Source organism: Mirounga angustirostris, unplaced genomic scaffold, assembly GCF_029215605.1.
Source record: "Mirounga angustirostris isolate CCGP_5_RB_7025 unplaced genomic scaffold, mMirAng1.0.hap1 SCAF_9, whole genome shotgun sequence".
Lineage (NCBI taxonomy): Eukaryota > Metazoa > Chordata > Mammalia > Carnivora > Phocidae > Mirounga > Mirounga angustirostris.
In genome coordinates this window covers 139,127,571-139,155,459 of record NW_026991717.1, presented here as the reverse complement: position 1 = coordinate 139,155,459, position 27,889 = coordinate 139,127,571, and the positions used below count along the sequence as shown (strand labels likewise).

The 27,889-nt window shown below is 44.6% G+C and overlaps 1 protein-coding gene across 5 annotated transcripts in view; it reads right to left on the bottom strand.

Annotated features, from left to right (window-relative positions):
• The window catches only part of EML1 (EMAP like 1), a 182,197-nt gene that overhangs the window by 43,023 nt on the left and 111,285 nt on the right, over positions 1-27,889 (bottom strand). For all 5 annotated transcript variants that reach the window (XM_045901512.1, XM_045901510.3, XM_045901511.3 and 2 more), the window contains 2 exons: positions 19,596-19,731; positions 6,270-6,404 (listed from right to left, as the gene is read on the bottom strand). In XM_045901512.1, the coding sequence (XP_045757468.1) occupies positions 6,270-6,404; positions 19,596-19,731 (271 nt within the window). The remainder of the gene's footprint in view (positions 1-6,269; positions 6,405-19,595; positions 19,732-27,889) is intronic.

Sequence of the window (27,889 nt, the reverse complement as noted above, 5' to 3'; positions counted from 1 at the left end):
AGCTCACACCCATGCAGCATCTACAACCACCCGAGTCCAAGTGGCACATTACCAACACTCCAATAATGTTCACTGTGGACTGGGCACAGGGCCAGCCTCCTAGTGATTGTCTGTCTTTTCATCTGCTAACACTCACCTTGCCCCATGGTAGGCTGGGTGTGTATAAGGAGGGGAGGCTGGTGGGGAACTTGCTCAGACTCCGATTCAACCCATATTCACCGTGCTCCTCCTCTGCGGTGGGATCTGCACTCAGCACTTCCGTATCTGTTACCTAATTTGCCCCACGTGCCGAAAGAGAGCTCAGGGGCCCAGGTCCTGCACACTGCAGGTCTGACACATGAGTGCTCTGTGTGACAGGGACCGCTGGGTGACCAGGACTAGAGCAGAGCCAACAGGCATCAAATGCTGTTTGAGGAGACATACTTGCTTCTGAAAATGATTACTAAGGCTCGATCAAGGAGGACACCATTCCACAGTCAAACGTGTTATTTCCGTGAAATTTATTCGCCTATAAAAATTGTCGTTCTTGGCACACATACCATGAGTCCTTTTGAAAAGGACCCCACTTGAAATAACATTTCCACTGGAAATCAAAATACTTCACCGTGTAAGTAATGATTCTCCATATAAATGCCCTTAAGCGGCTTTCTACTAGAAAGCGGGTCATTTAGGAACCATCTAAAAGACTTTAGATGTCACTGGAGACCTCACTGGGGACAAAGACTGCTTCACAGACATTTTCAACCAATACTTCCAGCTTGATGCGGCAGAATGAGCCCAGATTTTGAAGTCAGCTAGATGTGCATTCAGGTCGGGCAAGTTGCTTTACCTCCGTGAGTCTTTTCTTTCATCTACAAAGTGGGACTAAATCCACTGTCAGGTACAGGCCAGATCAGATAAAGTGTGTCACAGAGCGCCTAGGACATGGTGATTACTTAATGTCACTTCCCTCTTCCTCCGAATTTCACTGATAAGAACCTACACCTATTTGCAGGCGCTCTGCCTACCAGCCTCCTAACTATAACAGCATACAGAATATTAGCACTTATTACTTTGACACTTATTAAAAGATAAATGACTCCATGGCTTGGAGAGTGAAACCACCCTTTCTGTAAAGGGAAGATGCTTAACTTAAGCCACCTCATTTCCGGTGCAAAAGGTTTCAGAATCTGAAGTGTACTGTCAAACCTATTTACCAATAGGTGGTGCTGTTGACACAGTTCTTAAATGACTACGGTTTTTGGTTTTTGTTTTTTAAGTTAAATATATATTCTTTCTTTCATGCCACAAATATTTATTGAGCAGTTACTATGTGGCAGGCCCTGTATGAGGTGCTAGTGATACAAAGAATAATAAGGGACAGCTTCTGCCTTCCCAAAGCTACAGGGAGGGCAAGGGGCATGCGTGGGCATGGGGAGGGAGTTCCATATAAAGGGAATGAGCAGATACAGAGCAATCAGAAAGGCAACTGACTCAGACCAAAGAGCCAGGGCAGGCTTCCCAGAGAAGGGGGCATCCCGAGCTGGGTCCTGAAGGATCTGCTGGAGTTCCTCCAAATGTACCCAACCATTGACCCCCACCAAATCTCCAGACATAGACACGTCACTCAGGTTAGAAGGCAAAAACCCTCCACTTGCTAAGTGCTAGAAGGTGTAATTCATTAAGCTATATATTTGTTTGTGTGGGTTTTTTTTCCTTTTTTTTTTGTATCTGTGTTTTATAATACAATAAAGATTTTTCTTTTTTTTTTTGAAGATTTTATTTATTTATTTATTTGAGAGAGAGAGAGAGAGAGAGTGGGGGGGGAGGTCCAAAGGGAGAGGGACAGGGACAAGCAGACTCTGCACTCAGCGCCAGAGCCCGATGCAGGGCTTGATCTCGGGACCCATGAGATCATGACCTGAACCGAAATCAAGAGTAAGATGCTTAACTGACTGAGCCACCCAGGTGCCCCTATACAATAAAGGTTTTTCTAAATATACTATCTTCTTACTTAGATTCGCATTTCTTTAATTAAGACTGGGTTTGATCATTGGGGCACACATGTTACTTGTGTAATAAATCAATTATCTCAAAGAAAAAATTCTTGCTGGGGACAAGTGAGAGCTGGTGTTAGAGAGGCGTGAATATCAGGGCCCAAGAGAGGATAGGGAGCCAGCAGATGAGGGGCCTTGCACACAGGCTGAGGATTAAGATTCAGATTACACTCTCAGTGATGCTGAAATAAAAGAACAAATTTGAACCCTGAGGACCTCAAGGTGTCATTGAAAAGACTATTTCATCGAACACTAGAGCTTTAGGAAGGATGGAGCTCAGAGTCTCCAGCTCAGGCTTCTGGACCTTATAGTCTGGATAAAACGGTTGGTATGGGAGTTGAGGTGGTTCAACACAAAAGAGCCTCTAACGGGGACATTTTCACATCTTGAAGTTATTTTGAAGTGTTTTTTCACTTTTGTTGACTCTAAAGGTGGGGAGTTTAAATGTGTTGTTGTTGTTTTTTTTTAAGTAAGTGTTCCTACAAGGTTTCCAGCTGAAACATTTCTTGTTCTAACAAAATGAGCCCATTACAACTTTTTGATGGAAACAAAGTGTCTCGTTTACAAAGCTGATACATGTCACTCCAGTCAGAATTACAAAGGGGGGACCAGTTTTCTAATTGAAACACTTAATCATTCTAGCAACATCTAACATTAAACTGCATTCTAAGTAGTAGCTGTTTTTCTGTGTGATACAGAACACTTTTTTTAATTAAAAAAAAATCCCTATTGGGTTAGTACAGCGGCTACATTAGATAACACAGGTCGTTCATCAGAATGTTATTGTTGATTTCCTAATTAAATTTAATAAGTACTTCATTATGACACAAATCACTATATAACTGTTAATATTTATCATCAATAATACATAGAGTAAATATTACATGGCCATACATTGCTTTTGTTTTTACAGAAGTTTTGTCAGTGTAAAGATTAAGTGCTGTTGTTACAAGCAGAGTATTTTAAGGTGTTAAGCACTCTAAGACAAAAATCTACAATGTCACAAAAACGACCATCAAATCCAGTAGCCATTTCCAGAGAAAATGAGATATAGGTGCAGGAACATTGAAACTCATAAAAGAATATGGTTTCTATGAAAGCAAAACATACCATTATTTCTAAGTAAATTAGTCTATCTTGGAAAATGTGAATGTTGAGGACCTCAAAAGCACTCTTATTTTATGTTCGACATGAAGATTTGGACAATGTATATGGAGTCGTTTATATTTGCTGTAATTATTATTGAGAACTATATGTGCTGACGTGGGATTGTTTTTCTGGAGTGAGAGGAGGCTTTTTCCAATCTTCGTAAGAGTTCCACATGTACCGAAGACAGCTCTGCATATGGTGTGTGGTAACGTGAGCTCTGGGGCCAAGAGTCTGCTTCTCCCAAGGTACAGCCCCAGGGTGGGTGCACGATGTGCCTCCTGCACAAAGCGGGACCCATCCAGAGTCACCCCTGTGCTCTCGCCCCCCCTTGCATCCTGGCCAGCTCGCTTGCAGCCCCACTCACTCTGGTGTGATGCGGACAACCGTGCGGACGTGTCACCCTTCCTTTCCCTGCCGAGTGCTTCTAGATCTTGCCAGAACTCAGGTTGCACTCCTGGGACTGTGTCACGCACGTGAACATCAGTGAATGTGTGTCAGACCAGAAACAAGACTAATCGCTTCCACCACCATGTAACTCCCTTATCTTACAAGTGAGGGAAAGAAAGCTCCCGGTTTGGGAAAGCCTCGTCACTTATTGTCCTGTGCTCTGCTCAGGTCTCATTCTCTCACACCTGCCACCACCGTGATGCCCAGGACCAGGTGCCAAGCCTTGGGCTGGGGGTTCTCCTCCCAGTCAGTTCGATGATAAGATTTGAGGCGATTGGGTATGCGACCCCTCATGCACCGAGGCAAAAGCTGAGGCTCGGAGAATTTCCTGGTTTACAAACCCAGACCTTTCTTTTACTCCAGAGCCTGCGCCCATTCCATTTGGTCTTGCTGCCCCCAGTAACCGAACAAGACAAGCTCTGAAAATGTAGGACAGCATCCTGGAATGACAGACATGGAATGACAGACATCGGATGATAAGGAAGAGATCACACCATCTTAGATTACTAAAGACCATGGTGTTTCAAGAGGGTTGTTTCAGGCCACCTCCCTACACCTTTCTCTGCGTGCTTTAAGTCCGGGCCACTGGGCATTGGTCTTGGGACTCCAGCTTTGCTTTGGAGCCAGATCAACAGAGCTCAGGAGGGGGGCTGCTCATGGGTGAAGGGAGAGGAAGAAGGAAGGAAAGAGTCAGGGAGAGGCTGAATCACCAGCTTGACCTTCACTGCTATTGCTTCTTGGGGCTGCTTCTTCCTGTCTCAGTTACTGGGCTATTATTCCCAGGGCCCCTGAAGGTATCTGCCAGTACCAGCAATTACCTACAAGAAGGCAAGAACTTTCGGGGTGCCTGGGTGGCTCAGTCATTAAGCGTCTGCCTTCGGCTCGGGTCATGATCCCAGGGTCCTGGGATCGAGCCCCGCATCGGGCTCCCTCCTCTGCGGGAAGCCTGCTCCTCCCTCTCCCACTCCCGCTGCTTGTGTTCCTGCTCTCGCTATCTCTGTCTCTGTCAAATAAATAAATAAAATCTTAAAAAAAAAAAAAAGGCAAGAACTTTCTTTCTCAGGTGTATGCAACTCAACCTGTTCAATGGTACACAGACCTCAACTTTTCCTGGGTCCGAACAAAACAAAGGATTCATTTTTAAATGGACATGTTTAGTTGCTTGAGTTATTTTTAGAAAATGAGTAGATTTTCCCCATCCTTCATTTCCAAATCAAAATTTCCTACCGTGGCATTAAACACAAAACCAAACCAAACAAAACCTTTTGCAAATATCTTTTATGGAAATCTTTACCCAGTGCATTTATCAACGCCATAGCATTTGAAAGATAAAACAGATCTGGAGTTTGCACAATGCAGATTCTTTTTCGGAAATTCTTAATAAAAATCAGATGTGCACAGAAGGAGCCAAGTTTTTAAGAACTGCCAAGATTTAGACATTTCAGGCCAACTTCCAAGCTTACCCTAAATTCAGAGAAGCCCGAAGGCCCCGCAGCATGACCCATTTACACTCTACTGCCAATGTAAGCCACGTGGCCTTATTTCTAAGGTATTATCGTCCAATTAGCATAATCTTCTGATAAGAAGTACTAACAGTCTAAATTAGAAGACAGAAGACCGTGTCAGTGGTCTCTGAGGCTGTTATTCGACGGTGGGTGGCCCTAACCTGCTATAGCGGGGGAAGTGCCTGCATCTTTTCTACAAACGGTATCTTTTAGGAATAAAAGTGAAAAAGAATTTAAGCGTCCTTACAGGACTGAATCAGAGTGGATTTACAAACCTGGAATTTTTACAGCCTGTGGGTTGGAGCCGATTGCTTTATGACTAAGTCTCCTTACATAAACATTTGGGGGGAAAAAAGCCATGTTTAGCCTGTGAAGCTGCAATTCCTTCCTCAGCCTTGCTCAATAGAGAGAGAGTAAAATTAAAGCACAATGTTTAAAAAGAGAGAATAAAGTACAGCATCAGGTATCTGCCCAGAGAAACCAGTCTCCTATGACCCACACATTCGTAAATGGGAAACAGGCCATTAAAACACCAATGATTAGCTTTCCCTAATAAAAGGTTACTATTACTTGTGTAGGTATTTATCATAATCCATTAGAAGTTAACATCAAAGGGAAAATTCAAAATTAGAAGCGTATTTCATGAAACCAGAAAGAAATGGTCCTATTTCTGGTGTCAGCTCAGTATTAAAAATGGTTTTCGACAAGTGATAAAACTTCAACTTTTCACCCAGTCAACCTTGAAAAGTACTGTTGACAAAGTTAAAGAACCCACTGAAACTTATTTCAAAATGGCAGCAGAACGTACTAGAAGTATAAAGTGCTCCATACGGAAATTCAGAATGGCTTTCCCCATTCCATGGATTTGGTGCTAAGCAAATTCTCAGGAACTATTTCTGTCTGCATCGGGGTGCTGGGATTTCAAGTTCTCACCTTTTACCTGGACAATGATTGGTGGGAACTAGGATGAGCGGCCGCCTCCAACGGCCATTGGATGAGTGCCCACAACACTCCCAGGAGAAGGTCTATCCGCTGGAGAGAGCTCAGAGCTGTGTGCGTATCATGGGATCTCTGGGGAAAAGAGGTAACAAAACATCCGGACAGCAGGACCAGCAGAGAAGATGCCCCTTACCTCTCACTGTTCTTCTTGCCACTGGAAGAACTACTTGTGGATCCCGTGCGGTTTCGGTTTCCTTTGGAATCCCCATAGCTTTCCCTTCGGCCACCAGGAGATACTCGCTCGGAGGAGCTGGTCCTCTTGATGGTACTGCAGCGAGAGGTAAAGGTTGATGAAACTCTTAATAGGGTGATTTTATTTTATTGCCGAGTATAAAAATATATTACATAGAACATCCTACTTCCACGTGGATATTTAAGAGCTTGGCTCGTAACTACAGAATGTCTGTCTCTACGTGTGTGTGAGTATGTCTCTACGTATTCCTAATTGCAGAATGTCACTTGGGATCAATGCCTCTGCTCGCTGCCTTTGGAACTGGGGCAACTGGTACACAGTTCAATGTCATGGCAGAAATGAAAGGGAAGATCCCAACAGCCCTCTCCGAGAGCACTCCAGCGGCTTCGCGGGAAGTCGCCTGCCCCGGAGGAGGCTTCGGTCTAAACCAGGGGTGCTCAACCAGGGGTGACACCCCCAGAGGACATTTGGCAATGTCTAGAGACACTTTTGATGGTCACAGCTAGGGGGAGAGGGCTGCTAATGGCATCCAGTAGGTAGAGAGGCCAGGGATGCTGCGAAACATCCTGCAACTCCCAGGACAACCCCACAACAAAGAGCAATCCAGCCCCCGAAGTCAACAGCGCGGATACGGAGGAGCGCTGGTCTACAGGCACACGTGGGACAAATGCAAATAGGACGTCCCTGGTAATGACGGAAACACTCCACCCCATGTGTGATGCCTTAGTTTGGAGGTAGCGCCCATGAAAGTGTAAGCAGGGGGAGCTAGCCTGGTGGGGGGTCTGGGGGCGATGTCTGGGGAGACTTCCTGAAGACTGTGAACTTCTGGGAGAGATGAAATGAATGGCTTGAATGTGTTGTCATTACTCGGTCAGGAAGAGATGTTCTAGGGAAAAGGAAGGCCCGCGCGGCATGCGGGGTGTCTCAGCCAGGACCCGGGCTGCAGGTGGAACGGGCCGCTCTTGGAACACCTATGGGCATCCCAGGCATCCCTGTGACGTTCGTTTCCTCACCACTAGGCCACACATTCCTTGGGACCCTATCTAATGGATCATTCTTACATACTTCGGGAGCCCGGTAAAGAAGCTTGATACTTATTCAGTGAAAAAGACTGAAATAAGTGAGTCGATGAACGGGACTATCATGCTGTGAGCCTGTCACAGGAAGAGACACGAGGTGCTCTAACGTAGCACCTGCTCTGTAAGAAAGGAGGAGAGGACTGGCTGGCAGTGACAGTCCCAGGCTGGGGCTCTGGGTGGAAGGCCTGTCCGGGGTGGGCATGCGAGCCAGGCCGCAGAGAAGGCCAGAGAGGTGGGGAGGAGGAAGCCAGGAGAGAGGGGCTGAAGGAGGGAGGAAGTGGGGTGTAGGCGGCGCTGGGGCTACAGGTGGAGATGGGGACAAGACAGAAGTGCCAGGTGGCTGCCGAGAGCACGGGCCCAGGGAGGCTGGCAGGCCAGACCACATTTCAGCCGGGGGACGCGCGAGACAAGGGACTTGAGACCAAGGCTACACTCCCGGGGGGAAGGTCCGAGCCCCCCCTTTCTCCTAATGACACAGCACAGCTGCGCACTGGGGCTTTTCAGTAGCCCCCCACCCACTCTTCCTCCTCTGTCCTCGCCCCCTTCCTTCAGGCCGGCTTCAGTCCCTTTCCCTTTGGAACCTCCCATCACTCAGCAAAGAATCTCTTAGCATGTTTTTAAAACCTGCATGGTGTATCAGCTTTTGGAAAACCATCTCGCTCTCTGGGTGAGCAAATATAAATAACGTGACCATAATCGTGATGACATGAATATGCTTTCTGCACAGGCTTTTTGGCTAACTGAGGAAGCTTTGGATTTACAGCACCAGAATCTTACAACTGGGATCTGAACAGGCATGCCTTAAGGTCAAAATGTGCGTTTTTAGAACACTCAATTTGGGGACAAGGAAATTACAGATCTTAGGAGAGCACTGCATTTCTGAAATTTGGGACTGAGGTCTAAATTTACAGAAACCTTTCTGCTTAAACTTCAATTTCTTCCAGAGACGAGAAACACCGAGCTGATTTAATTTCACGGGATCTTTCTCTGCCAAGCATTTAGCACAGGGCTCGGAGGCGTGCCGCCTGGCCCCTGGTGGCTCCCTGGGAGAGTAGCAGCAACCACCGGCCCGGAGCGTCCCCCGCGTGGTGTCCCTAGGGGAGTTCATGGCAAGTTCATGGCAACTTAAAGACTGGTATAAAACACTCTTACAGATCTGGAAAAGTCATGACCATTCATCAATTACAGCAAACATTAACCGATTTTCTTTTTTTTTTTTTAAGGTTTTATTTATTTATCTGAGAGAGAGAATGGGAGACAGAGAGCATGAGAGGGGGAGGGTCAGAGGGAGAAGCAGACTCCCTGCCGAGCAGGGAGCCCGATGCAGGACTCGATCCCGGGACTCCAGGATCATGACCTGAGCCGAAGGCAGTCGCTTAACCGACTGAGCCACCCAGGCGCCCCTAACCGATTTTCTAATAAGACTGAGCTTGGCGGCTAGAAGAGCTACCAGGGTCCACCGGTGATGGAAACATGGAACTAGCAGGTGGCAGTGATGGGCCACATATGCTAAGAACTTCACAACTGGTGTAAGTGATTTAATCTAGTCCCCTGCAAAGGCAGCGTGATCCCCCTGATAGAGACGAGGACACACATTCAGGGATGCAGCAGTTCGTCTGGGACTACTCTGCTCCTCATTCTCTCTGCTGGGGTTCCTACTCAGGACTGTGTACGGCTCATAAGAACACCCACGTGCACGGGGTTGAGGGCCTGCTGAACATCTCAAAGGCCAACAAACGTCAATAATTAACATGGTTACAGGATTTGAGGTTGGACCAACAGGAGACACTGAAGATCACTATGCTGCAGTGTTCACGGGACCTCACACTCCCGAGCTGTGAAATAAGTCTAAGGACCCCTCACCTGTGAGTCCATCTACTCGGTTTGCATGCCTTCAGGAGACTCACAGACCTGTTTGATCTACGCGTGAGAGTCACGGAGACAAAGCGGAAGAAACCGAGAGCAACAACAAAAGCGTGGGAAAAACATTTTGGTAAGTTTCAATAAATAACAGAACACACACCACACATCAAAATGGAAAACACTTCCGTCTGCATATACAGACTTGGATATAATTCATCACAGCTATTCCCAGATATTTGTCATCTGCCCATTTGCATTAAAATGTGAAGCTTTAAAAAAAAATCCACTATTGTTGTATACATAGAAAAAACAAGATATTTCCTTTTGAGAGCCAAGAGCTCTTATGAATTAAAGAGGATTTACCAGGACTCCAAGTGAAGGACAGCAAATAAAGCTGGAAGAACAGATATTCACAGCAGCAAGGGCAGCCAGAAGGAATATACTCACTGTGAGAAGCCTCCTTCAATAACCAGCAGGGAATATCAAAGAAGTTATGTTCCCTCTGGACAGCAAGGGGAAAATACTGCTCTTCATTTTGAAAGTGGTAGACGAACTGACTTGTGAGAGACTGTATAGTAATGGAGTACATTTTTTAGTGCTTAAAGCAAGTAAAATATTTTTGGTGTAGAAATGCATGGACACCATCATTTCTTCTTTTCCCTTCTGGTCTCTACTCCCAAACCAAAAAACCTTCTAGGTTCTGAAAATACAGTGGTTCTTTACATTTCATTCCATACCCATTCGATGGCTTTTGCCAACTTAAACTAAATTTTAGACTTCATAGAAGTTTATGCAAGGGTGACTGGTGGCAAGCCTTCTTCTTATGGTTAGAGAGTAACTCTAAGCATAACAAGCGACAATTATGTCTTTCTCTCATTATGTGATTTGGAATCAAGGATTGGTTCCAAAATTGTGCAAGATCCCAAACATTTACAATAATAAAAAAAAAAAACCAGAAACCGGACAGGTAGCTCTTGTGTGTACCACCAGGGATCTTCTGATGATGTCGTCTATTATGACAGCCGGGGTGATGATGCTTGATTAGAACAATTATCCACTCTACAAATACTTATGAGGCAGTGACTGTACACTAGGTGCTGGGCTGAGCACTGGTGAGTCAACATGGGACCAGGACCAATCTGGCATTTGTCCTGCAAGTTACAATTCCTTTTTTTTTTTTTTTTAAGATTATATTTATTTGAGAGAGAGGGAGAGGGAGGGAGAGCACAAAAGGAGAGTGAGGGGGAGAAGCAGACTCCTCGCTGAGCAGGAAGGCTTGATGTGGAGCTCAACACAGGGCTCGATCCCAGGACCCTGAGATCATGACCTGAGCTGAAGGCAGATGCTTAACCGACTGAGCCACCCGGGCGCCCCTGCAAGTTACAATTCTTACAGATCACTCACTTCAGTAATTATAAAATGCTCTTATCTCCCTCTCTTCCTCTGTATCTTTGTGGCAGAAAACAAGTCATTGTCTAGGAAGGCTGGTTATCTTAGAGAATCTGACGGATCTTCAGAAGAAGTTTCTCTTCTACCATGCGAAGCCAACTCCCTGAGCCCAGAGGGGTGACTGCATCACTTCTGATAAAGGGATAGGTGCCAACTCAACTTCCTCCGTTCCATGGCAGAATGATTCTATCTCTATTTTGCTACAGAAACAGACTCAAAACGTTTCAATGGATCTGAGTGATAAGGAAATATATCAGAAGTATAATAATAAAAAAACCCCAGAAAATCAGATTTCACTTTTCTACTTTTGAAATTGTGTGCATGTCCAGCACTGACTGGTGCATTTACAAATGGGTCTTTCTAACAAGTGTAACCATTTTTCCAAAGGACTGTCAGCTGTTTATTTGGAAGCAATAGATGTTTACCACCCTATTTTGCACTTGGAACAGAGCATTTTTAAAATAATGCTCTGTTTTGTACCAGTTTTGTTCTTTTGATCTCTCTTCTCACAGCTCTGCCCTATTGTAAAACTCTACTTAGGAGCAGAAAGAATGAGTGATTGTCTCTGTTTTGAGCCAGTGGAAATGTTATTCTATTGTCAGCTTCAGCATCCCCACTGAGCAAGGTATGACCTACAATGTCTTCCCCGGATTTTCTGCCTTTTTTCCTTTGACTAATGGAAACAAAGCTTTTCCCAAGGATTCCAAATCAAGCCCCCAATCGAAGTCTTAATTGGCAACACAAAGCACAACTGCTGGGTGCTGGACAATTTCCAAAGGAGATTTTGTTCTTAAGCACTAGGCTGAAAAAACCCCAGAGGAAAGAAAACAAACATATACCCATCCACACTCTGCAGATGCCCCGACTTGGTTAATTTGGAACTCTGATTATAGAAAAATTCCTGCATGATTGTAAACATATTTGAAACGTCCTGGAAGCTATTTTATTCCTAATATTCAGGATGCCTGGCGTGCTTCTTGCTCTTTTCAGAATTTTCTCCTAATGAGAGATCTATAGGAACTTGACCACAGAGGAATAACTAGATGCTACTGTTTGGGCTTCCAACGCCCGAGTGGATGTGAACTCACATCCATAGACGCCCATGAAAGCCAGAGAAACAAAATTAATGAATCACTATGTTCTACCCTGAAATCCAAGAGTCTTGGACACTCAGAAAACCACGTATTTCTGGCTGGCTGCTCGACAACAATTTATCAGATGAACCAAACTGATTATTCTATAAACTAAAAAGAAGCATCTACAGAGGCCTTAGAATATTTCTGGAAGGAAGGTTATTGTTTAAATGTTAACACGTATACATGCACACAATATAATGGCTACAAATAACCAACCATCCTCCTTCCCTCCCTCCCTTCTTTCCTTCCTTTCCTCCTAAGATAATCTTGCTGAGAGCAGTCACTAAGCACAAGCTCTCGTCTATAGGGCTGACACAGGGAGCAGAGGACCCAGGCCTCTGCTCACAGCACATGGCCGGTTCCGTCCTTGGAGTCCAGCCCCTGCAGCCCCTAAGTAGCTGCCAGTCCTATCTCTCAGACTTGCTGCCAGAAGTCTCTGATGCCTCTCCTGTCGGCACCCAGGGGGGCATCTCGGAACATCGCTGCTCCTGACAGCAGCATGCAGAAAGCAGGGGCATACAAGAGGGATCGTTTCCAAACAGGAATTATATCAAGCACTTTTTATGAGCCGATGTAAGTGCTGACCTGGACGTCTTGCGGGAAGCAGCCTAGCACAGCGGTAGGAGCGTGAGCTCTGGATGCACGTGAACCTGGGTCTGAGCCCCTTCCCAGCTCTGTGCCTGTGGGACCTGGGAAAGTTACCTCGTTTCTCTGAGCTTCAGTCTTCTCATAAAATAGAAATACCAATATCTACCTTGCAAGTCATTTTGAGGATTAGTGATACCAATATTAAAAACCTGGTACTTTGCAGGCTTTTATTACTATTGAAGAATGATTTCTGCCATGATCACTGACTTACAGGGGGCCCAAAGTACCCATGGATGCCTGCGCTTTTTCACACCCTGGGGAAAGTGTCCATCTGATTCCATAGCCCAGCCTCACTGGTGTTGTCAGTTTCAGAAACCTCATTCCCCAGCTTTACCTTACCCTGAATACACGTTTCAAACACTAGAACTGAAACTATAGTTTGCCAGGAACTCTAGCAATCATGCCAATTAACCCTGTGAGGTCTAAGAAAGCCATAAATAGTCTATAAAGTGAAGGGCATTATCACACTACATCAAAGTTACTTTGGACCAACCATAGAAAATTCTACAAAATCAAAGAACAAGAATGCTGGACATAAGCTCTCATGAAAGGAACTGAAAGCCAGAAATTACATTTGCATTTCAATTTTTACTTTCATTTTTTTTGCTCTGAAAAATTTTTTAATTTTATTTAAATTCCAAATATATAAGAGGTATAAATGATAAAATTCCATTTTATCCAAGAATAAAGGGAAAGAATCTCATTTTTCCATTAATAATTTATTACTTTATTTATTCTTTAAAAAAGATTTATTTATTTATTTATTTGAGTAATCTCCACACCCAGTGTGGGGCTCAAACTTATGACCTCAAGATCAAGAGTTGCACGCTCTACCGACTGAGCCAGCCAGGCACCACAATAATTTGCTACTTTAAAAAGTCACTCTTGAGGGGCGCCTGGGTGGCTCAGTTGGTTAAGCATCTAACTCTTCATTTCGGCTTGGGTCATGATCTCGGGGTTGTGAGATGGAGCCCCACGTTGGGTTCCGCACTGGGCATGGAGCCTGCTTAAGATTCTTGCCCTCCCCCTCCAAGTGCACTTGTGTGTGCTCTCTCTCTCAAAAAAATAAAATAAAATAAAATAAGATAAATAAAATAAAATGTTACTCTTGAAATGAGAGGACTCACTCTTGAACAATCAATGGGTCAAAGAAGAAATCACAAGGGAATTTAGAAAATATCTACAAACAAATGAAAATAAAAACAAAACACACTAAAACTTGTGGGATGCAGAGAACACAATACTAGGAGGGAAGTTTATAGCAGTAAAGATGTGCATTGAGAAGAAGAAAGATCTCAAAACAACAACCTAGCTTTCTACCCCAAGGAACTGGAAAAAGAAGAACTGAAACAAAAGTTAGTAAAAGTAAGGACCTAATAAAGATTAGAGCAAAAATAAAACAGAGAATAGAAAAATAGAAAAAAATAAATGAAACTATAAATTTCTTTCAAAAAGATCAACAAAACTGACAAATCCTCAGCTAGACTAAGAAAAAAAGAGACCCAAATAACTAAAATTAGAAATGAAAGAGGGAATATTACAACTGATGTCACAGAAGTAAAAAGAATTCTATGACTACTATGAGCAATTATATGCTAACAAATTGGATAACGTAGAGGAAATGGATCAATTCCCAGAATCATACAACCTACCAAGACTGAATCATGAAGAAATAAAAACTCTAACAGACCAATAACTAGAAGGAAATTGAAACAGTAATAAAAAAAAAAAAATCTCCCAACAGAGAAAAGCCCAGGGCCAGATGGCATCACTGAAGAATCCTACCAAACATTTAAAGATGAATTAATACCAATTCTCCTCAAAGTCATTCAAAGAATTGAAGGGGGCACAGGGGAGGGGGGGTAATTCTTCCAATCTCATTCTATGATACCAAAACCAGGCAAAGACACAGCAAGAAAAACTGTAGACCAATATCCCTGATGAAGCTTGAAGCAAAAATCCTCAACAAAATACTATCAAACTGAATTCAACAGTACATTAAAAGGATTACAGGAGTCCCCCTTATCCACAGGGGATATGTTCTAAGACCCCCAGTGGATGCTTGAAACTGTGGATAGTACCAAACCCTATTTATACAGTTTTTCCTATAAGTACATATCTATGATAAAGTTTAATTTATAAATTAGGCATAGTAAGAGATTAACAACAATAATTAATAATAAACTAAAAACAATTAGAACAATATACTGTAATAAAAGTTATGTGACTATGGTCTCTATCAAAATATCTCATTATATTCTACTCACCCTTCTTCTTGTGATCATGTGACAGGATAAAATGCCTACGTGATAGGATGAAGTGAGATAAATGAGGTAGGTACTGTGACATAACGTTAGGCTACTATTGACCTTCTGGTGGTATGTCAGGAGGGTCTTGTGCTTCTGGACTGAGGTTGACCATGGGCAACTGAAACTGCAGAAAGTGAGACCATGGGTAAGAGGGGACCATTATACCATAGCCCAAAGGGATCTAGACCTGCAATGCAAGGATGGTTCAACATATGAAAATCAATGTAATACACCACATTAACATAATGAAGGACGAATACCACATCCCTATCTTAACGGATCAGAAAAAGCACTTGACAAAACTCAACATTCTTTTTTTTTTTTTAAAGATTTTATTTATTTATTTGAGAGAGAGAATGAGACAGAGAGAGAGAGCATGAGAGGGGGGAGGATCAGAGGGAGAAGCAGACTCCCTGCCGAGCAGGGAGTCCAATGTGGGACTTGATCTCGGGACTCCAGGATCATGACCTGAGCCGAAGGCAGTCGCTTAACCAACTGAGCCACCCAGGTGCCCCCAAAACTCAACATTCTTTCATGTTAAAAGCTCTCAACAAATTAGAAATAGAAGGAAATTACCTTAACATAATAAAAGCCATATATGAAAAGCTCACAGCTAACATCATATGCAACAGTGAAAGACTAAAAGCTTTTCCTCTCAGATCAGGAACAAGGCAAGGAGATCCACTTGCACCACTCCTGTTCAACACAGTACTAGAAATCCTAGCCAGCACAATTAGATAAGAAAAAGAAATGAAAGGTATTGACATTAGAAAGAGAGAAATAAAGTTATCTCTGTTTGCAGATGACATGATCTTACATGTAGAAAGCCCTAAAGATTCCACGCACACAAACATTTTAAAACTAATCAACAATTTCAGCAAAGTTGCAGGATACAAAAATCAGTTGCATTCCTATACACTAACAATGACGAACACAAAAAAGGAAATTAAGGAAAAATCCCATTTGCTGTAGAATCAAAATTTGAGGATAAAATACTCAGGAATAAATTTAACCGAGGAAGTGAAAGACCTGTACACAAAAACTATAAAACACTGCTAAAATAAATCAAAAAAGACATTATAAGTGGAAACCCAACCCATTTTCATGGATTGGAAGACCTAATATTGTTAAAATGTCTATGGTACCTACAATGATCTATAGATTCAATGCATCCCCTATCAACATGGTATTTTTTGCAGAAATAGAAAAAAAAAATCCTAAAATTTAAAAGGAATGTCAAGGGAACCCCAAATAGCCAAACAACCTTGAAAAAGAAGAACAAAGTTGGAGGCCTCAAAGTATCTCATTTTAAAATATGCTACAAAGTAACAGTAATCAAGTTGGTAGGGTATCTTCATTAGCACAAAGAGAGAAAAATAGATCAATGGAATAGAATAGAGAGCCCAGAAATAAACCCTTGAATATGTGGCCAAATGATTTTCAACAAGGGAGCCAAGAGCAGATAATGGGAAAAGGACAGTCTTTTCAACAAATGGCAAAGGGAAAACTGAATATTTACATGCAAAAGAATGAAGTTGGACCCTTAGACAATAAACAAAATTAACTCAAAAGGGATTAAAGACCTAAATGTATGACCTAAAACCATCAAACTCCTGGAAGAAAACACAAAGGGAAAGCTTTGGGATGTTGTATTTGTCAATGATTTCTTGGATGTGACACCAGAAGCAAAAATAGACACTTGGGACTACATCACACTTAAAAACTTCTGTGTATCAAGGAAACAATCAATAGAGTAAAAAGACAACCTATGTAATGGGAGGAAATATTTGCAAATAATATACCTAATAAGGGATCCATATCCAGAATATGTAAGGTAATTCTACAGTTCAGGAACAATAACAGAAAAATGAATAATTTGATTTAAAAATGGGCAAAAGGCTTCAACAGACATTTCTCCAAAGAAGATATACAAATGGCCAACAAGCATATAACAAAATGCTCAATATCCAGGTACATGGCTGGCTCAGTCAGTAGAGTATGTGACTCTTGATCTTAGGGGTCGTGAGTTCAAGCCCCATATTGGATGTAGAGATTACTTTTAAAAAAGATGCTCATTATCACTTATCATATGATAAATGCCAAGCAAAACCACAATGAGATATCACCTCATATCCATTAGGATTGCCATTAGCAAAAGAATAGAAAATAACAAGTTTTTGGCAAGGATGAGAAGAAATTAGGACATTTGTGCATTGTTGGTGGGTATGTAAAATGGTGTAGCCATTATGGAAAATAATATGGTGGTTCCTCAAAACATTAAAAATAGAATTACCTTATGGCTCAGCAATATCACTTCTGGGTATCTATCCAAAAGAATTAAAAGCAAGATTTTGAAGAGCTATTTGCACAGCCACATTCATTATAGCATTATTTATAACAGCCAAGAGGTGGAAACAAGCCAAATGTTCATCAACAGTTGAATGGATAAAGAAAATGTGGGGTGTACAGGTGTGGGTGTGGGTGTGTGTATTATGCAGCCTTAATAAAGAAGGAAATCCTGTGATATGCTACAATATGGATGAACCTCAAGGATATGATGCTAAATGAAATAACTCAGCCACAAAGGGACAAATAAATACTGTATGATTCCACTCATATGAAGTATCTAAAGTAGTCAAACTCATAGAAACAGAATGTAGAAAGCTGCTGGGGATAGGAATTACTGTTTAATGGGTATAGAGATTCAGTTTTGCAAGATGAAAAAATTCTTCAAACTGATGGTCAGCAGAAGGGAGGTGGGTGGGGGGGGATGGGAAAGCAGGGGATGGGAATGAAGGAGGGCATTTGTTGGGATGAGCACTGGGTGTTGTATGGAATTGCTGAATCACTATATTGTACACCCAAAACTAATACAACACTGTGTGTTAACTGTGTTGGAATTAAAATTTAAATAAATAAATAATTTTAAAAGGAAACAGAAAGAAAAGATGAAAAGTTTCTTGTCCAACAAGAATTGTTGGACAACAATACAATGTCCAACAGTACTTAACACTACCAAACCATACACTTAAAAATGGTTGAGATGATAAATTTAATGTTATGTGTTTTATCTTATTTTTTTAAAGATTTTATTTGTTTATTTATTTGAGAGAAAGAGAGAGAGACAGAGAAACAGCATGAGAGGGGAGAGGGTCAGAGGGAGAAGCAGGCTCCCCGCGGAGCCGGGAGCCCAATGTGGGACTCGATCCCAGGACTCCGGGATCATGACCTGAGCCGAAGGCAGTCGCTTAACCAACTGAGCCACCCAGGCGCCCATGTTATGTGTTTTATAACAGATAGCAATCTGAATCCTCAAATAAAGTCAGCCTTGGCAATCTTCGACATCTAGATGAAAAAAAAAGATAGTCCAGATCAACTGCTGCCATTTAGAATGCAGAAGGTCACTTTACTTTGATTAGAAATAAATGATTCAGGTAAGTATTAAACAGATACGACATAACGTTAAGAATGTCATTTTTTAAGTTTTTTTTTTTTTTTAAAGATTTTATTTATTTGACAGAGAGAGACACAGAGAGAGAGGGAACACAAGCAGGGGGAGTGGGAGAGGGAGAGGCAGGACTCCTGCGGAGCAGGGAGCCCGATGCGGGGCTCGATTCCATGACCCTGGAATCACGACCTGAGCCGAAGGCAGACGCTTAATGACTGAGCCACCCAGGCGCCCCATTTTTTAAGTTTTAAAAAGCCCTGCAAAATCAATTTTCTTAAAATTCGCAAACAATAAGTACATGAAACTATCTGATAAAAACACAATGAAAATTTGCTTGTTGAGGGAGAGTAGAAACACTACATATTTGAAAGAGAAGATAGGATCGCTACGTTTTCCTCCGAGTCACAGCCCAGCATCTGATCCAACACCTGAGAGCCCACTGGTGGCCCCAGCATGACGCAGAGCATACTCACGCTCCCTGACCTGGCACCTGCTGGGCAGTCAGTATTGTAATGAGCCCTAAGAGCTTCTACGGTGGGCTTGTAACAAGCCGGGGGGGTATCACCGCACAAGAATTTCTTTAAGGTTTTCTAAACTATATTACCATCATGTATTTAATTTTCTAGAGCCTAAAAGCTAAGGCAAGTGGCCTGACATATATGAAATTTTAATATGACAATCATGAAATTATAGAAATATTAGGAGCAAACTATGCTCCGACAGACAACATCAATATCTATCTAGAACTTCACTGTTAGGCACAATTTAAAGGTATGAGCTTATCCAAATTTTATAGATAAAAAGTTAATGTTGGTATGGCAATCTGAATTTTGCTCTATGCCAAGTATGAAGCTGGGAAGAGCATATTCTTTTTTTTTTTTTTAAGATTTTATTTATTAATTTGAGAGAGAGAGCACAAGCAGGGGGAGAAGCTGAGCAGGGAGCCCGATGCGGGGCTCAATCCCGGGACCCTGCAATCATGACCTGAGCCAAAGGCGCTTAACTGACTGGACCTCCCAGGCACCCCTTCATTTTTTTTTTTTTTTAGAGCATATTCGTTTTAACACAGGTTACACTCCCTTTTGTGTTTTCAAGAGACCCTCAAGCAAAAATACAAAATAGCACACCGTGGTGTTAGCCAATGAGATTTCAAAGACAGTAAGAAAAAGTCTAAAAAAGCAGAATAATACATGTATATAGGTCCTGATACGGCAACACACCAAATATTGTACTTTTATGAGTTTTAATTAAGAGGTGTCACATAAAAAGGCGATATTTATTTTAAACCTGAGATGGAACTCTTTTCGAGGTGGGTTAAGGCACTCTGTACCTACCTTCTGGTTGTGGCGGGCACAGCTGTTTCTTTCCTGGCCCCCGAGGGGGATGGCAGAGAGCCACTAGGTTTCTTTGGTAACACAGTGCCGTTGTTAACAGTGGTCCTTAAAGGCAGGGTCTGCACCAGTGGTCTTGCTGTGAGATAAGCAGAAAACGCAATCAGAGCTTTCCCCTCCGTCCAGGTGACTTTTTACAGAACTTAAGACGGGTAGGACAGCAAAGGACATCCATTTTAAAATGCTGGCGAAACTGACAAAGATGTCAAGAGAATTCAGGGGAGATTTTCAACTAAGGATGCTGGAACAATGGGCCTAGACAAAATCTCTCCCCTTATGCAGAAACGAACTCAAAATGGACCGAAGACCCGAGCGTAAAATGCAAAACTATAAAACTTCTAGATGAAAACGCAGAAGAAAACTCTGTGTGACCTTGGGTTTGGTGACTTTTTAGATACAACAACAAAAGCACAATCCATGAAAGAAAAAAATGATTGTCTGGACTTCATTAAAATTATAAAAATGTTTGCTCCGTGAAAGACAATGTTACGAGGATGAAAAGACGAGCCACAAACTGGGAGAAGTTATTTGCAAATCATGTATCTGATAAAGCACTTGTATACAGAATATAAAAAAGAATGCTTAAGACTCCGCAGTCAGAACACAAGCAGCCCAATTAAAAAAATGGGCAAAAGATCTGAACAGACACTTCACCAAAGAAGATCTACAGATGGCAAATAAGCATATGAAAAGATGCTCAACATCTTTTGTCATTAGGGAAATGCAAATTAAAACAATAATGAGATATCTCTATACACCTATTAGGGTGGCTAAAATCCAAAAAACAAACAAAATTGCAATTGCTGGCCAGGACCAGAGCAACAGGGACCCTCATTCATTGCTGGTGAGAATGCAAAATGGTACAGCCACTTTGGAAGACGGCTTGGTGGTTGCTAAATGTAGTCTTACAGTATGATCCAGTCATTGTGTGACATTAGGTATTTACTCAACTGATTGGGAAACTTATGTCTATATAAAACCTGCATTTACTATTTATAGCAGTTTTATTCATAATTGTCAAAAACTGGAAGCAACCAAGTTGTCCTTCAATTGGTTAGTGGATAAACAAACTGCGGTCCATCCAGACAATGGAATATGATTCAGCAAAAAAAAAAAAAAGCAAGGAAGCCATCCACGCAAGGACAGGGACGAGTCTTAAATCCAGGCTGCGCAATGAAAGCAGCCAGGCTGAAAGGCTACATTCTCTATGATTCCATTTAAGGCAAAACTACAGAGACAAAAACCAGATCAGTGGTTGCCGGAGGTTGGCCAGCGGTGGGGGGGCTGAACTGGTAAGGCGCAAGAGCATGTTAAGGTGGTAAAATGATTCTGTATGATGCCGATCATGCTATGTGACACCATGCATCTGTCAAAACCTCCAGGCTCTCTTTTTTTATTATTTAATTTAATTTAATTTATTTTTTTTTTAAAGATTTTATTTACTTGACAGAGAGAGACACAGTGAGAGAGGGAACACAAGCAGGGGGAGTGGGAGAGGGAGAAGCAGACTCTGCTGAGCAGGGAGCCCCATGCGGGGCTTGATCTCAGGACCCTGGGATCATGACCTGAGCTGAAGGCAGACGCTTAACGACTGAGCCACCCAGGCGCCCTCTCTTTTTTTAAAAAAGATTTTATTTATTTATTTGAGAGAAAGAGAATGAGAGAGAGAGCATATGAGATGGGGGGGGGGTCAGAGGGAGAAGCAGACTCCCTGCCGATCAGGGAGCCCCTTGCAGGACTCGATCCCGGGACTCCAGGATCATGACCTGAGCCAAAGGCAGTTGCTTAACCAACTGAGCCACCCAGGCGCCCTAAAACCTCCAGACTCTTAAGGCACAAAGAACGAACTTTAATGTATGCAGATAAAAATCAGTTAGGAGATGGGGAACCCATGACGGATACAAGAATCAAATATATACTTCAAGTATGGGCTCTAACCTCATAGAAGGGGGAGGACAGGAAGGTGCCGTGAAAATGGGGAGAGACTGAGGAGCACATCTAAGCACTATGCTCGGGTCAGTAACATTGTTTCCCACAGGGCATGGTCAACACCTCTGAAACCATGAGCCCTAGCAGTGAACAATTAAGGAACCGCAAGGAGGATGGTGGGAATCAGGCTTCTCACTGTTGCAGAGGGAGGCTACAGACAAGCAAGGGGGATAGCGTTGAATGAGCCAGGGGGTAGGTCTCCATATGAAGCCATGTTTAGCCTGATATAGCTACAGATACAAATTATACCTATGTATGTAAACATGGATTAGCATAAACACACTTTTTTTTTTTTTAAGATTTATTTATTTATTTGAGAGAGAGTGAGCATGCGAGTTGGGGGAGGGACCGAGGGAGAGAATCTTCAAGCAGATTCTCCACAAGCGTGGACCCTGATATGGGGCTCAATCCCACAACCCACGAGATCATGACCTGAGCTGAAACCAAGAGTTGGACACTTAACTGACCAAGTCACCCAGGTGCCCCAATATAAACACATTCCTTAGCTCTGCCTGCTGAGACTACTGAGAGCAAGGACACCCAGCACCCAAACCCTGGTTTCTAACACGATTCCTCAACAACAAAGAATCAGGACTCCTTGGGGAAATGCCCAAATCTGGGGCTGGGGCAGGGCACATACAACATGAGCCTGGAGCATCCTGTATTGCCAGAGAGTAAGGAAGTGCTCAAAAGCAATAATAAAACCCCAAACCCTATACTGATGGAGTGAGGTCACAGGGACCCAGGAGTCAACTGAAAGAGCTCCCCCAGTAGCCAGAGCTGGGACAATTTCAGCAACAAAATATAGACAGTAGCATTGGATTATAGCCCGAAGTATGAAACAAATATCCAGGAGTCCAGACTGATAGAATCGTTGAGTAAATGATTAAATGGGCAAGAAAAGATCATTTCTCCCGTGCAGAATTTCAGATCATTTACATAGATGCTTCATCCTCAAGCAGGTGGAACACGGTCCTCTGCTCCATAAGTGTGGGCAGGATAGTGACTGCCTTCTGCATGGCACAGGGCGGAGGCAGGGTGGGGAGTCACTTCGCTGTGGACAAACCTGGCGAACTCCATCCCGGCCAGCGTCACAGTGACAAGTCACGTCGAGAGTATGTACTCTGGGCAGGATGTGACAGCAATGTTCTTTACTTCTACGGTCTTCCTCCCTAAAACCCAAGACCTACCGGACAAACCCAAGTCGAAAGACAATGAACTATCTGACCAGGGCTCCTCAAAACTGTCAAGGCCATCAGAAACAAGGAAAATCTGAGAAACTGTCAGTCTAGAAGAGCCTCAGGAGATATGATGGCCAAATATAATCCCAGATGGGATCCTGGAACAACATAAAAAGGATGTTAGGGATAAACTAAGGAAATCCAGATAAAGTGTGCCTCTAATTAATAAAAAATGTATCAGGGGCGCCTGGGTGGCTCAGTCGGTTAAGCGGCTGCCTTCGGCTCAGGTCATGATCCCAGGGTCCTGGGATCGAGCCCTACGTCGGGCTCCCTGCTCAGTGGAGAGTCTGCTTCTCCCTCTCCCTCTGCCTGCCTCTGCCTACTTGTGCTCTCTATCTCTCTGTCAAATAAATAAATAAAATCTTTAAAAAAATAAAAAAATAAAAAAAATAAAAAATGTATCACTAGGGCACCTGGGTGGCGCAGTCAGTTAAGCGTGTGACTCTTGATTTCGGCTCAGGTCATGATCTCGTGGGTGAGACTGAGCCCTGCATTGGGCTTTGCGCTCAGTGTGGAGTCCGCTTGAGATTCTTTCTCCCTCTCCCTCTGCCCCTCCCCACCACGCGTGCACTCTCTTTCAAATAAATAAATCTTTTTTTAAAAGAGGTAAAATAAAAAATAAAAAAAGTATCATCATTGTGGCATACTAATGTAAAATGTTAATCGCTGGCGAAGCTGGGTGCAGGGTAGATGGCAACTGTCTGTACTGCCCTTGCAACTTTCCTTTCTTTTTTTTTTTTTTTTTAAGATTTTATTTATTTACCTGACAGAGAGAGACACAGTGAGAGAGGGAACACAAGCAGGGGGAGGGGGAGAGGGAGAAGCAGGCTTCCCGCGGAGCAGGGAGCCCGATGCGGGACTCAATCCAGGACCCTGGAACCATGACCTGAGCGGAAGGCAGACGCCCAATGACCAAGCCACCCAGGTGCCCCGGTCCTTGCAACTTTTCTATAAATCTAACACTACTCTGAAATAAAAAAATTGATTTGAAATGCTAGCAGAATTTATTTCGCGCATCACAGAATTAAACCCGCCTTGACTGAGGTTCTTAAAAACAATGACAAAACTGCATAGAATGTTTTTAACACACCGAAAATTTTCGGCCCCTAAGGCAGGGGGCCAGGCTTCCTTTTTTTTTCAAACGTGACAGAAAATGGCAAAAGGCAGAGGCAATGCCCCAGCCAGAGCACCAACCCCTCCCTCCGCCACCCTCCACGCACTCTCTTGCCTCACCTCCTGAGCACCTGCCCACCCGAGGGCCCAGTGTGCTGGGAGCCAGCATTCCTCAGCGAGGCACCGCGGCTCCCGAACCGGGACTCCCCATCTTCTCTCGTGTACGTCTGCCACGCCTCCTGGACGGGACCCTTCTCCGCCAGGAGGACATGCATCGTCACCATCATTTTCACTACTCTACCTTCTCTCTCTGCTTCGTCCACCATTTCTGTTCCCATTCTGGTTTTGTTTTGTTTTTTAAATACATGGACCTTCAATGTTCCCATCCACCCAGAACCTGGGGACATGACCTTTTTTGGAAATAGGGTCTTTGTCGATGTAATTAGTTAAGATGAGGTCATACAGTATGAGGGTGGGCCCTGAACCCAGTGATGGTGTCCTTGTGAGGAGCAGAGAAGAGACACAGAGGCCCCAGGAGAGAAGGCCAGGCGACGGCGGATGCAGAGCTGGGAGCGAAGCATCTAGAAGCCAGGGAATGCCAAGGATGGCCGGCAGCCACAGAAGCTGGGAGAGAGGCCTGGAACAGTCTCGCTTAGAGCCTCCAGCAGGAACCGACCCTGCCCACACCTTGACTTCAGTCCAGTGTACTGGTCTCGGACTGCCGGCCTCCAGCAGCGTGAGAGAATAAGTCTGCTGTCTCAGGCCCCCCAGCCCCCAGTTGGTGGTCATCGGTCACAGCAGCCCTAGGAGGTGAGAATGACTCATGTCAGCCCGGCTGTCCCTTCCATTCCTGCTATTCCTGCCTGTCCAGCCGGTCTCTGAAGCATGACTCCTAGACCCGAGGGTGGGTCTCCTGGGCGTTTGGTCAGACCTGTCCAGGTTCGTCTCCCCGTGGCCCTCACCTTGACGTCCCTCACCACCATCTCCAACGGTGCCCGGGTGCTGCCGCACAGTGTTACACATACTCGTTGTTGGGCAGAGTGGGACAACTGGAAGGGTGCTGTCTCGGCCTACTGGGACCTGCACATGTGGGGGGCTCCTACTTCACAACCAGCCCAGAGAGGAGAGGACACGGTCCCGACCCCTGGGTTAGCCCACCTCCGCGCCACCAGGCCCGTCAGGATCTGGTCTTTTATAACCTCTAAGCTGCTCTCATTCTGTCCATACGGCTTTATTTCTCCCACTATGTGCCCAGACTCTTCACTGCGCTCCCCCCACACAAACCAACAAGCAAAACGATGCCACCTCCTTAGCTTTGCCTCTGTCGGGCTCACAAATCTGAGTGTGCACAGACTCACCCGGAGGGCGTGTTACAATACAGACCTCCGGGCTCCAGCCCCAGTGTTTCCGATGCTGGGTCTGGGTGCAGCCTGAGAATCTGCCTTTCTAACAAGCTCTCAGGTCATGCTGCCACTGCTCTGGGGACCGCACTTTGAGACCCACAGGCTATGCCATTGTCCCCTCCTTGTCATTCCTGCCCTCCCAGATGGCCTCTCGGAGCTCCTACCCCATGCCAGTTTGTACCTTACAATTTAGCCCTTGCTTATCACTGCTGTTCCAGGTGGGCTAATCTCACCTTCCAGAGTTAACAGTGGGCGGCAGACACTGGTGCTGGGAGGGGTGTCCATGTGCTTTGCATACTTAGCTCCAGAGGTGGCCAGTCCGGGTGGACTGCTCTGTCTCTCTGGGCTGATAGCAGAGCAGCTGTCATCCCTCCCAGGCCCCACGGACTTGGAAGGAGCCAAGGAAGTACATACTCTGACCTCCCTCTCTCCCCTTCTTCCAGTCCCCAGCAAGGGCTCCCGATGCCCAAAGCTAACTGGGAGGTGGAGGGCAAGGGCCTGCTGGTGCGGTCCCCATAGGTCAGCCTGCAGGATGGGAAACAAAGGATCCAGAGGGGCTCACGGACGATGTCGGCTCCTCTTGGGCCCCTGACCCAGGACCGCCCCCCTCCCCCATGCTTGCCACCAAACCAGGCTGGGTGACCTCCTCCCTGCTCCCACAGCCCTGGCCTGTGCTGCCATCCCCAGAACACCACACGGCAACCGTCTGTTTATTCGCCTGCCCACTCCATGGATGACGGGAGGCTCCCTGAAGGTGGCATGCCTCCACAGAAGGTGTTCAACCGGGATTTGTGGGTCACACCGCACTGAATTTCAAGAACAAAAGCCCTGCTTCCAAGAGAAGGTGTTATGGTACCATCATTGTGAAATTTTTATTTTTTTCTTGAGTCATAATTTCAAAGCTCAGCCTCCTAATAACCTAGTTCTGTCCTTCTCCCAGAAGGGAAACTAGGACTGTAGAAGCCCATGAAAGATCAGCTGCGTGCGGCAGGCTCTCTGACTGGGGGTAACAGATCTTGTACATTAAGCTATGACAGAGGGCCCCTGGGTGGCTCAGTTGTTAAGCGTCTGCCTTCGGCTCAGGTCGTGATCCCAGGGTCCTGGGATGGAGTCCCGCATCGGGCTCCCTGCTCGGCGGGGACGCTGCTTCTCCCTTTTCCTCTGCTGCTCCCCCTGCTTGTGCTCTCTCTGTTCTCTCTCTCTGACAAACAAATAAATAAAATCTTAAAAAAAAATTAAGTTGTGACAGAGCATTATCAGAAGCGAAAAGAATCCTTAAAGTTCTGATGAGAAATCATGAAAGAAAAACCGAAGATGGGGCGGGGGCACGGTGACTGCCCTCGGAGTGACAGGGAAGGTAGAGAGATCCGTTAGGGCTACACGCGGATCTGGGTAACATCCCCCAGGGTTCCTCACCAATGATTTCGTCAATAGCACAGCAACTGCCACCAAAATGCCTTTAACTAAGTGCCCATTGTGCACATGACACCTCAGCAGGTTGCTTCCATGTTTCCCCATCTAGATGTGATTAGCTACTCAAGGAAAAAAGGCGGCCACCATAAAGGGAAAGTTCTGGAAGAAAAAAATGCCTCCTGGTGTCCAGTGTGAACGAGTACCAGCCTGGATCGGGAGGACGGGAGGACACAAGAGCCGCTACAATGAGTCATTTTCAGACAAGCGATCTTTAAAACCGTGGAAGAGAAATAGCACAGGGAAAGGTTCAAACACAATTTCCCGCTCATCAGGTGCGAAGATAAATGACTCCTTTGCCTCCACATGACACTAAGAGATGAGACATTCTTCTGGTTCATAAAAGGGATTTTTAAAATAACATTTTAATTGTTCCTAGGGGCAAAATGTAGACCCACGGCACGAAAGAAGGATTTCTCAAATAAAAGGAGAATGAATGATAAATGGTGTGTGTTTAGAATGCATTCATGGGAGCAGTATCAGGACGGTCGGAATCTCAAATCTCAAGGGAGCCTGAGAAGCACAGAGGACTGAAGGGCTCAGACAGGACTGGCCTCACTCTTAGTTCGGCTTACTTATGGAGCCTCGGAGAAGTCACCACCTTTCCAAGCCCCAGCTTCTTTGTGAAATATGGGTAACAGCGGCCAGCCTGCAGGGCGCTGCGAGGATCAGGAATGAGCAGTGGGAGTTGTTAGCGGCGTGTCCAGGATGCTGCAGGCACACGAGAAGTGGGGGCTCTTACCCTATGGCTACAACCAGATGATGAAATGCTTTTGGACATCAGGGTGCAATTGAGCCCCCGGAACACAATGTGAGTAGAATTAGCGTAGCATGTCAGTTACGTTCACAGGCACCTACAGCGGAATCAGACCCACGCGAGTGTCCTCAGCCGCATCCAGCACACCCAGGGACGGGCAGAGGCAGACACCTGGCAAAGTGAGGGCGGCAGGGGAGTGTGGGTAGGGGCAGGACCTCAGGTCTGGGCGTGAAGGCCAGAGCTCTAGGCCCAGTGTGTCCCCAA